The sequence below is a fragment of the Hydra vulgaris genome, chromosome 03 (assembly GCF_038396675.1).
Source record: "Hydra vulgaris chromosome 03, alternate assembly HydraT2T_AEP".
Taxonomy (NCBI): Eukaryota; Metazoa; Cnidaria; class Hydrozoa; order Anthoathecata; family Hydridae; genus Hydra; species Hydra vulgaris.
This window is the reverse complement of record NC_088922.1, coordinates 56,146,075-56,158,351: the sequence shown is the minus strand read 5'-3', so window position 1 is coordinate 56,158,351 and position 12,277 is coordinate 56,146,075. Positions and strand designations below refer to the sequence as shown.

Sequence of the window (12,277 nt, the reverse complement as noted above, 5' to 3'; positions counted from 1 at the left end):
AGCTGCGCTAACTTCTTACATAGAGTGTAAACTAAATTTTGGTGCATATATGTCTTGAAAATTGGGATCCGGTGCTGAAACCAAGACCTTTGGGATCTTTTCCGTAAAGTATTTAGGGGAGAGGGATTTGCAAAATGTCTTCTGAGTAGGATTGGCAAACACATTCAAAGTATGCATGCTCTAATTTAAAAAATATTTTTTTAATTTATATATTTTTTAATTTATAACTTTTTTAAATTCATACAAAAGGGGAGGGGTTTAAATTTCAAAAGAGTATGTACTTTTTAGAATACTTGGCAACCGGGGGCGAAAGAGGGTCAAATTTCAAAGTTATTGGTGTACATGCTTTATGAACGACTCCTTATTGCCTCTCTCATCGTTCTTTATCATTCTATTTTCAAAGACCGCATCTATTTTAAAGTTATTTTCTGTTATGCTTAGTTACTAGTGATGTGCCATCGGCAAAGGCCGATTGAGGCTTATTATTGGGTTTAATGTATGTATATAAAGGTAATATTCTAATATTAGGAATGCAACTTGCATATATAAGGTGTGCCTATTCACCAGTTTGGTTTGGCTTAATAGCCAATACCGATGGATCGGCCAATGCCGATTAATCGGCCAATGGCTAAACCGATTAATTGGTTGCTGGCTACCAATAGCATAGGCTAGCAGGTCGAATCACTTCTGATGAATAGGTACATGTTAAATATGTAATTTAAAACTTAATATTATTATAATACCCTTAAATAAATACATTAAACCTATTATTAGCCACAATTGGCATTAGCCGATGGCACATCACTATTAGTTACGAAAAAGATATTTGGTAAGGTATGATGCTGTAATTTTTATAAAGCAAATCGCTAGGTGATTTATATTGAAAAATTGAGTTTGATTTGATGCAATTTTTTATTGGTTTATCATATAATTTAAAAAAAAGTTCGTTTTCTGCAAACTGCCAATGCGGCAATGCCAGTGTTGTTTTCCAGAAAACTTTGTTCACTTTTGTTTAATGAGTTCACTCCCAAGATTAAAAACAATCAATATTCAAGTTAAGAGGTAACAAAAAGCAAAGAAAATAATTAAGGAGCAAGAAAGCAATTTAAAAGAAGACTTAAAAAAATGTAAACTGTATGAGACAGAAAAACCTTCGGATTTAATATGATTTAAGGATTCCAATTGAGTTTTTGTTGCAATAAAAGTTTTTTGAAATTTTTTATATTTCAAATAGACTGAAATTTGAATGGCTAATAATAAAATTTAAAAGTTCGGTAGTTTATTTGTTTTTGAATAGATTAAATAATAAATTAACTTTCCTAAAAGTTAATAAATAAAGCTTCTATTTATTTAGTTTCTCTGCACCAAGTCGTTCTGAATCATGTACTGGACAAATAGCAATATCAGGTATTTAAAATTTTAAATAAGAAACTAAAACATTAAATATTTTCTAGAATATGTTATGCAGATATTAATTTAATATAAATTATTTAATCATAAAAAATAGATATACGTGTGCCTGTTATGTGGAAGGATAATGTACATTTTACAGGAAGAACTGGTGGTAAGTTATTTAATAGTTTATAAATTTTTTTTTTACATCTTTGCTTCCAACAAGGCTTCAAGCAACCATTATAAGAGTTGGAAGTTACTGGAAGAGAAAAGATGAAGTTTGTAAAGCAAGATAACAGTTGACAGACGACTTAAAGAATTGTAAATTGTATGAATCAGGAAAGCAAGATGAAGGAAGCGAATTCCAAAGAACTTATTTTTGAGGAAAAAAACTAGACAAATAAGAGTTTTTGGAGCACTTAGGAACAGTCACTGTTAAAGGATGAGACTTAATTGAATGATGAGTAACATGAGAAAGAATTTTAGTAGATTGCACAAGAGACACTAGCACTTTAGAACAGTACCCATTATAGTTTTTTTTCATAACATTATGAAGATGTGATAATGTTTGGAGGTTGGCTGCAAGAGCAGGTCAACTATGTTTACAATGCGTTTTTGCACCTTGTCTAAAAGAGAAAAGGCATCATTAGAAGAACTGCCCCAGATATGTCAACAGTATTCCATACAAGGATGGATTTGAGATTTATAGAAATAAAGAATAGAATCCGGTGTAAGAAAGTGTCAAGCACAATAAAGAGATGCAATCTTAGCAGATGGTAAATTTGCAATGGATTAGATATACGGGTCTGCATTTAGCCTGATCATACACACACACAAAAAAAGGTAGAAATTTTTTATCTTGAGACAGGATATGTGATATACCGTTAATAAGTGTATAATTTTCTATCTTTTAAAGTAGAAAGTTATATTAAAAACAATGATTTGTCATTTTTTTTCAACAATTTTCTACCTTAATTGTGTAATTTTATGTTAGGTTTTATAAACATTTAAGTTTTTAACAAATGGCTTTATTTAGGAAAAATTACCTTAGCTTTACAAAGAAAAAAACAATTGTTTACAGTTGCACTATTGCGTCTAAATTTAGTATATGTCGGATCTAAAATCACAGACCTAAACACAATTTAGGTGCGCTTTCCACATGTTTTAAAACCTACAACTGCATCTGTGATTTTAAAATAATTTTAAAGTAATCTCTTGCCTTAAAAAAACAAGAAAAATTTTTTGTGTGATAATTTGTAGGTACAACTTTAAAGAAGTTGATATATTATCTGACATAAAGACAGAATTTGGTTGAAGTATTGATTTAATTCATTAGAATTCTTTTATAACGCAGGTTTGCCATAATTTTGTTTTCTGAAAATAAATAATAATTTCCAGTACAAATTATTTCACTGTGGAGTCAAATATAACAAAAATATTCTCATTCAACAGAATTACCATATTGAATAAATGAGTGCATATTTTAAAACTGTTTGATTTTCAATTTTTTGTTTGAATTTCTTGAAATAGTGATAAATACTTAGCAATATAATGTGCTATAATAATTTCAGAAAAGACTTCCTAGCATCACAACATTAACAAAACTATCAAAAATAAAATTTGTTAATGGAGATTTTTTCCAACTTTACAAATATTAGACATTAAAATTGCATTTTTCTATTAGATAAAGTTCATGACAATTTTATGTTGCAGTACCACAGAGATAAGATTATGTAAAAGCGGTTAAAGATCCAATTTTTTGAGTGTTATGGTGGTACTCTGGTGGACCAAAATGTTTATGTAAAATACTTCTTTAAAGTGGTTAAAATCAATTCAAATTATTATTTTGAACAAAATTATTTTTTTTAATTGCCACAAAAGCAGCAGTTGGTCATGTTGCATCTATAGTTTTTATGGTTACAGGGTAAATCAGGTCTTTTTCAAGAAATTTGAGTTGGATTAGATGGCAAAATTCAGAGGCAATTATAAGATAGCATACCTTGATGAACAAAATAGATTATGAAAATTTTGTACGCTTTTCAAATCTTGGCCAAAAATGGATAATCAAAAAAAATATTTTTTTGATAACTGATTTCACATTTTAACAATGTAGCTAAACTTCCTGATGTTGTTGTGTTCCTTGAACCAATTAAAAAGCAAGAAGTTTTAACTAAACCAATTAAAAAGCATGAAGTTTCAACTTGTCTGAAAGTATTTTTTAAAGAAACAAAATACTTTCAGACTGTGCTATAAAATGTCATCTACAGTTAAAGGATGTCAACAATATTATTTTGTTTCTTTCAAAATAGAATTTTGGAGAGTTGTTGATACCCACAGTCTTTATGCAGATGTATGTGTGTGTGATCCAAAGTGAGCTGCAATTTTCTCTTCTGATTTTAATTTTCAAAAGTTGTTTAAGTTTGGAAACAAGGCTAAATAATTGTTTTTTTCTCAATAAGTTTGATTGAAAAGTATTACAAAATATACTTTTAGAAAAAGTCTCTCATTACAATCATAATTGTAATGGGTTGCAGATTTGTCAGTTATATTTATCTACAAATCATAAACATGTTTATCCAGGAACATTTTTTAGCATGATTTTTTAAAGGAGAAATTTAGAAAACTCACACAAGAATCATACAGTGCATAATTTATTACTCTACAACAAATACTATAGAAAGTTGTTATTGTAAAGATGAACTAATTTTACGCAACTGTAGTAATAGTTTTGGCTTTATTATGTTATAGCATTCTTGTGAAGGATGTGGTTTTTACTTAAGCAAAAAAAGTTTTCGATATTTGATAACTTATCAGAATTAGAAAGTATGTTATCTATAGCTGTCAAAATGACTCTGATTACATAGCTGGGTGTATTGTTTAAAATGACTCTGATTTACATAGCCGAGTGTATTGTTTAAAATGATGAAGACTCAGGTGAATTGTACTTTTATAATGAGGAATTCTGATATTTTATAAGGAAAAACAATTGTTGAGATTGATTGTGCCTGGTGATTTTGTATGTCATTGGGTAGTATATTGCTAAATAATATATCACCATTTTGAGAATACTTATTAAGTTACTTATAAATACTCATAAAGAATACTCATTAAACAAACCACAAACATAGGCCAGGTGAATAGAAATAAGCAATTGCTTTTACTCAATAATTGGTCAGCTTTACATAAATAAAAACTTTGCAAATCTGCTTAAGTTTTTATTCACATAAAGCTGAACAGTTACTTAGTAAATTGCTCAACTTTACGTGAATAAAAATTTGAGCAAACTGCTAATGTTTTCATTTATGTAAAGCTGACCAATTACTGAGTAAAAGCAATTGCTCATTTTTATTCACCCGACCTTAAATATTATGCAGTTCTCCTTACATTTTTCAAACACTTCATAAGTGCAAGTTTGTCCCAAAAATAATTAAAATCTAGGATTTTGTGTGTGTGTGTGTGTGTGTGTGTGTGTGTGTGTGTGTGTGTGTGCACGTGTGATTGATTTGATACCTAATGGCACAATAAACAATCCTAAATGAAACTTCAGTCTGAAGACTGATAGCTTTTGCTTTTAGTACATAGTTTCAGTATTGCTAGGTTTGTTAATAGACAAAGAAATAAGAGTTTGTTTTCCAAACAATTGGATTGGTTATCTATTTGGTATAGAAGTTATGAGAAAATGATATTATAAAAATGTAGACTTTGAAATGATATAAAACAATTGTATGTTTAAAACATACAGTTGACATTTTTCATTTATTTATTTATCTTCTTTATTTCTATTTATTTATCTAAAGGCTTTGTAAAACATAAAATCTTCTAATACATATGCTATTTATTTCAAATAAGTTTTTAGTGACTTTTTTTTTAAATACATTGGTAAAATATTACCTAAGTGTAAAAATGGCATAAATTTTGCAAAAATGAAAGGAAAAAAAAAATACATAGTATCAAATATAAAAATCTGAATTCAGATATCTTTTTCGTATAAAAATCTCAATTCAGATTTTTTTTTTGCATGAATTAAATATTTAAACACTTCAAGATTCTTAATATTTATAAATGAGTTTAAAACTCTTTTACAAATATTAAGACGCTTACCAAAGTAATAATAAACTGTATTATTTAAAATGTCTTAATATTCAGTTCTTTTTTTTTTAATAACAATTTATTGAAATCAAAAAAACAATTTTTTAAAATTAAGATCAGCTGTTTTATGCTTTTGCATTGATTCGATGTGGTAACGAAGTTAGAGACACTCCACTATACGAAGTAACAAGCACTGATACAGATATGTACTTTGATGAACCTCTTGTGTTGTGAGTTATTTTATTGATAATTTTTAAAAGTTTTTCCTAGATAATTTTTGATAATATTTAATAGCCATAATAAAAATATCTTTTATAAAATATTTTATTTATATACTATAATATTTTCTTAAAATGTTTTTTGTTCCTAAAAAATATTAAAAAACTGTGTATAACTTTGCCAATTATATGATTGATTTTAAGGATACAAAAGATACAAAAAATTGAAATTTTATATCTTTAAAATTATCCTTAAATATGTAAAGTATAACTGTCTATAAATAAGATAAATCTAATTTGTTTTGTGAATGTTTTTTTGCAGATTTAATCTTGACGTTAAACATTAACTAAAAGAATTATAATATAATTTTTTTCTAAACTAATTTACTTTCAATAAAGCTCTATTTAAGTTAAACTGATACACTTTCAACAAAGCTGCACACAACCATTGTTTAAGTTGAGAGTTACTTGAATATAAAGAAGAGAGTTAAACTAGAATATAAAGGAAGAGAGTTCTAAAGCATGTTTAAAGGGAAAAAAGGAAAAGGTATAATTTTTTTGAGTATGAAGAGCAATTACAGTAAAGAATTGTAACTTGGCTGAATGGCGAGTCATGCAAACTGCGTTTTATTTGTTGGAACGAAAGAAAATTACTTGCTTGTACAAGTAAGCAGTGACTGCTTTAAAAATTTTAGAAACAAGAAAGAGATGCAACCCTTCACCGATGACAACATTCCATACAAGGAAGATTTATTGAGGTAGAGAACAGAATCAAGATACTAGGTACTCATCATCTCTCTACTCTGATTGTTTTCCTAAGTACCCCGAATCTATATACCTGAAATTTTCAGAGATGATTGAAAAGTAATTGATTTAAAATTATTTTTAAAAAAATCAGAAGTTTTGTAAAATTTCTGAATTTGTAAAAAATCAGGGGGTCGTTTGACAAACTAAAGGCTGAAAATGTAATAGACTCGAATTAACATATTACTAAAAGTATAAGTAAAAAAGAAAATAATAAAATATTTAAACCACCGTATTTAAACCGTCATAAATTTTATACTCTCAATAAATTAATTATACGTTTTTAAAATAAAATGTTTAATTGAACATTTTATTTTTAAAATGTATTGTTATTGTAATAAGCTATATGAAATAACAATAAAACAATACTGCGAAGTTTTTTTAGTCAATATTAAAAGTTTTTGTTAAAATAAAAGAATGCCACTACGTTGTTTTATTGCTGTTTTATGCAGTTAACAAGATTAAAAACATAAAACGCTTTAAAATAATCAAAGTAAATAAATAAAATTATTACAATTAATAGTAGTAGTAATAGTAATGCAATAATAAATTAGAATTGATGAAAAGGTTACCATTGTAAAACGTTAAACCTAATATTTTTGCAAAACTTATTTGCTAAATTTATTAAATATCATATTCTTTCTAGGCTTATTGCTTCTTGATCTAGCAGACTAATAAAAATTTAAGTATAAATAATATTTTTTATTCAAAGAGTTTTTTAAGTTAGTGTTTTTCATCAACTGATCAATATTAAAAAAAGATATTGTGTTTTTCATATTCTATTTGAAACTTCTCGTTAAAATAAGATTTACTAAGAAGCTTTATGACATATAAAAAATATTATAAAAACTTATAAGAAATAAATAGAAATATTGCTATGGATAATATTTAATTTTTAGGCTCATTTTGGGCAGTTGTTTTGTTGTTTCTGGTAGGAGTTTTCTTTATCTATGTCAAAACAGATAAAAAAATTAGCTTTTCAAATTGACTCAAACAGGTTTACAGCTTTTTATATGATTGTTTTTGATTTGCCTTCTACCTATCTTGTATATGTTGTTTTTTTACTGTTTCCATATTGTCCAGTCCTTCAATTTAACATTGTTGACCTTTCTGTGTATAAGAGTGGAGAACTATTCTGTTCTCTAGTATTTTTATTATTGTTAGTGCATCCAAATAGCTGATGTCATACAGATAGTCAAGCTATTCTATGATTTTCTTTCTCTATCTTGTGTCCTTGAGTTGTTCCGCCATTATTAGACTTTATTTAGTAAGTTTTGCTTTCAATTTGTTGATGCACTAGGATGCTTGAATGCCTGTTCCAACTCTTTCCCTGAACATAGACACAGTTTTGATTGTCAATTGACTAGCATCTTAAATTGCTAGTTTCTTTATGTTGTGGAGATACAGAAAGTGACCATTGGTTTAGGAATTTAATGCTAGCTTTGCACCTAGAATCTCATGGTCATATGAACCAAGTAAATACTTACTTGTTTTCTGGTTTTCATGTTAAACAATGAAACAAGTAGTATAATTGTTAACTAATTATTATAAACAGTGTTGATTAAAATGATTAGTCAGTACATCTAGTGCATCAATACAAGTTACATGCTTCCAAATAGCGGTTTAAGTATTGTGTTGCAGGAGAAGAAAAAAAATTTTGAATTTTTTTTTTTATAACTTACATTTACTGTTTTTTAATTTGATATATGGCTTATTCTACAGGTTTACTGATGCTTTATAGCATAATTAATTGCATTCAAGCTATAGATTATATAAATTCAAATCAGCTCAAAAGCTTTGTATATGTAGATTTTATTCAAATATAATTTTTTATAATCTTTTCTTTCACTTGACCAGAACTTTTCATTAAGTAACTTGTCCACAAATTTGATTTTAATCTGTTACATCATTAACTTATTCCTGTAATGCTGTATATGCAATAATACAATTGCTTGTACAATAGTACGTTCTCATTACATCATTGCTCATATTCTTTCTACGCTCTACTAAAATTATGTTTACATCATAAAAAATTTTTTATTTGTATGTAAATATTGTTTAAATTTTTTAATTTTTATCCTTATTGATATAGTAGTGTAGTTTGGTGGATGTAATAGGTGTCATTTTAAGGCACAGCGAACAGGGTTACTAGTTCAATTACTACTAAGGGTGTTCTTTTTTGAGTGGTCAACCATTCCAGGTAGGACCAACTTGATTTTCAAAAATTTGTCAAATATGAATCACCCTAATATACATATATATACATATATATACATATATATACATTTATATACATATATATACATATATATACATATACAAAAAAAGTTGCATTTTGTTGTCTCTATTAATGATATGTAAAAGAAATGTAATAAAAATTTGATTTAGTTTTGCCAACTTTAACTTGAATTTTACTATATTAGGTCAAAATGATGCTATTTTACAACAGTTGTATAATTGCAGAATAAAAGCATTAAGATTTAGGTTTTTTGATGATTCATGTTAATAATATTTTATTAATAGTATACAGAACTTTGCAAAAGTTTAGAGCACCCTACGAAATATTAGACAAAAAGCTGTTAGTGTTGTTTGTTGACTTCCGATAACATGATCCTGTACTTCATTATAAGATATATACTTGTATATATTACATTTAAATTACGTTGTTTGTTTTTTTGTTTTAGTTTAATTAGTTAAAATTGAAAATAAAAATGGCTACTGTTAAAACAAGAAGTGAAACTGAACATGGTATACTTGGACAACCTAGACCATTCCAAACAAATCAACTGCCAACTTCTGCTGATGTTTTCAAAGCATATGACTATTTATTAAAAAATAACAATTGCGCAAGTGTTACTGAAAGAGCAACAGTCATAGCTAATGAAATTAAAGCACTGTACAACAAAGCAAGTATTCCTACCATTGCAGTCAGCAGCTTAGTTATTCGCATAAAGAGACTAATTAACAAAGTACATGAGCTTCGTAAATACTCTGATCGCAAGAAGTCCTCTGCAACATTTAAATCAAGTTTACAGATGTTAGACCAACTATTCGATATTTGTCTGTGTAAGTGTTTTAATAAAGGTGTTCGAGAAAGGTCAGCTTGTTCATGTCCACTGCCAAAAAAAATTCCAACACTTGAATGGGAGTTCTGGATAGATCAAAAAACGGTACGGAAGATGGTAATAGGAAAAGTAGACAAAGAAGAAACAATTAAGCTGCAGAAGAGAGAAAAAAGAGGAAGTAAAACATGCAATTTACCGATTACAGATAAGAAAATGAAGTTTGATAAAGAAATTGATCCAAATGAAACATATTGTAGTGATAATGAACAGTCAAAGCCATATGAAGAATTTTTGCCAATTGAGATGTCAGATGGTAAAGTGATGTCAAGTTATGAAGTGATGTCAAGTGATAATGAGATGTCAAGTGATGAAGAGTTGAAGGTTTACAACACTAAACAATATCCTGAGTTGTGTAAGGCCATGGATAGGTGTAAAATCAGTAACAGGGATGCTTGCCTAATAGCAAATGCTGTACTAAAAGAAATAGATCTTATAACACCAGAGAATGCTATTGATCCAGCAAAACTTTGTCGTCAAAGAAATATGTGGAGGAAAAAAGAAGTTAAGAAGCATGCTGCTGAAGTCCAAAAAATACTTTGCATTGGATTTGATGGAAAGCAGGATATCACTTCCGTTAAAACAAGTGGTATCCAACGAAATTTCAAAGAAGAACATTATGTGATAGTGTCATTTCCGCAAAACAAATATGTCAATCATGTCACGCCACAAAGTAGTAAAGCTGTTGATATTGCACAAGAGATATTATTGAGCATCAACAACATCAAATCATCAGACACTTTAGCAGCAGTTGTTTGCGATGGTTCTGTGAATAACACAGGTCAACATAATGGAGTAATCAGAAAATTAGAAGAAGGTCTTGGGAGAACATTGCAATGGTTGGTCTGCTTGTTACATGCAAATGAACTACCTTTTAGAAAATATTTCTCTGTTGTGGATGGTGGATGTTCAACAGGTCCAGCTACTTCAACAGGTAAAATAGACATTGCACTTGATTTTGATCCAAAAGATTTAGATATTGTGAACTTTAAACATATACCTGGTAAAGTTGAGGATGTAAGTTTTGATGTCAAGAAAGATTTAAGCTCTGATCAGATATACCTTCTAAAAGCTTGCTTAGCTGTTCAGCAGGGATACACTGCTTGTGATCAAATATTGTTCCTCCAGACTGCTATGCCAGGAAATCTGAACCATGCAAGGTGGCTAACAAAGGCCAATCGTATTTTACGTTTGTATATGTCTAAGGAAAATCCTTCAAAATGATTGCAAAGAATTACAAGATTCATCGTAAATGTTTATGCGCCATCGTGGTTCAACATAAAGCGTCATTCTTCCTGTCTTGATGGAGCAAGAAACTTCTTTTATCTTATGAAGCAGTGCTATGAACTAGGGAAAGAAGAATGGAAAATTCTTGAACTAGTGTTGCAAAACAACTGCTATTTTGCTCATCCTGAGAACATTCTTATTGGAGGAGTTACAGATGAAAATGTATCAATTTGTCAGTTTTCGTGTGACAAAATAATTGACGCACGAGCTACATCACAAAGTAGCAAGATACGTGTCTTTGATAAATCATTCATAAAAATGATTGACTGGTCTGTTGCTATTGCAACACCACCACCGCTTTTATCAACTGTTTCTAATGATGATCTTGAACATTTCCAGTTCCACATTGATGTCTTGAGTGGTATTCCATGCCATTCTCAGGCAGTTGAACGTACTATTAAAGACATCTCAGCAACAACTATGAAAGTTTTTGGGCACAAATCACGACATGGAATGATTTTGCAGTGTCGTAAATCTCGAGCAGAATTACCGAAAATTGACTCTAAATCTGACTTCTTGAGCCATAACAAATAGCAAATAACTGAAACAAATTGCTGTTATGTGTTGCCTACTACACACTGACTATTTCTCCTTTAACAACTACTTGCATTTTAAAATTTAATGTAACAAGATGTTGAGTAATGGAATATAGCATTAAACCACGTGTATTTACATTATACGATTATACAGTAATTTTAATTCCCAAAGTTGCAGATCCAAGACACGCTTCAATTTTATTTCAAAAGGAGTTTTTTTCATAAGTAGACTGTAATGCAACATTTTAGTAATGTTTCACAGCCCCAACTTAACATTTACATCATAATGACCCACCCTAATATATATATAATATATATATAAATTTATATTTATATATATATATAAATATATATATAAATTTATATATATATATATATATATATATATATATATATATATATATATATATATATATATATATATATATATATGTTCATTTGTTTTTTTTGAACTGATTAGCAAAATTATTTAACAAATATGAGTAAATGTTCCAGGTAACAAGCGAAAAACTATTCAAACTAAGATGAGTAAAATATATTTTTTAGTTAAATTTTCTCAAATATTTTAACTTTTTCTCTAACAATTTTCTGTGTTAGAGAAAAATTAAAATATTTGTTAAAATTTAACAAATAAATATATTTTACTCATCTTAGTTTAAATAGTTGTTCTTTCGTTACCTGGAACTTTTACTCATATTTGTTAAAAAATTTTGCATATCAGTTCAAAAAACTCAAAAAAGAACATATATACAGGTACCAAAAAAAGTTTAGAACCACTTAACAATTTTGCGTAATTTTATTATTTTTTCAATGTATGAAACTAATATTG

At 28.2% G+C, this 12,277-nt stretch overlaps 1 protein-coding gene across 1 annotated transcript in view; it reads left to right on the top strand.

Annotated features, from left to right (window-relative positions):
- The window catches only part of LOC101241558 (protein PFC0760c), a 30,115-nt gene that overhangs the window by 3,029 nt on the left and 14,809 nt on the right, over window positions 1–12,277 (top strand). Inside the window, exons 3-5 of the mRNA XM_065793749.1 lie at window positions 1,355–1,407; window positions 1,508–1,564; window positions 5,597–5,711. Coding sequence (XP_065649821.1) covers window positions 1,355–1,407; window positions 1,508–1,564; window positions 5,597–5,711 — 225 coding nt within the window. The remainder of the gene's footprint in view (window positions 1–1,354; window positions 1,408–1,507; window positions 1,565–5,596; window positions 5,712–12,277) is intronic.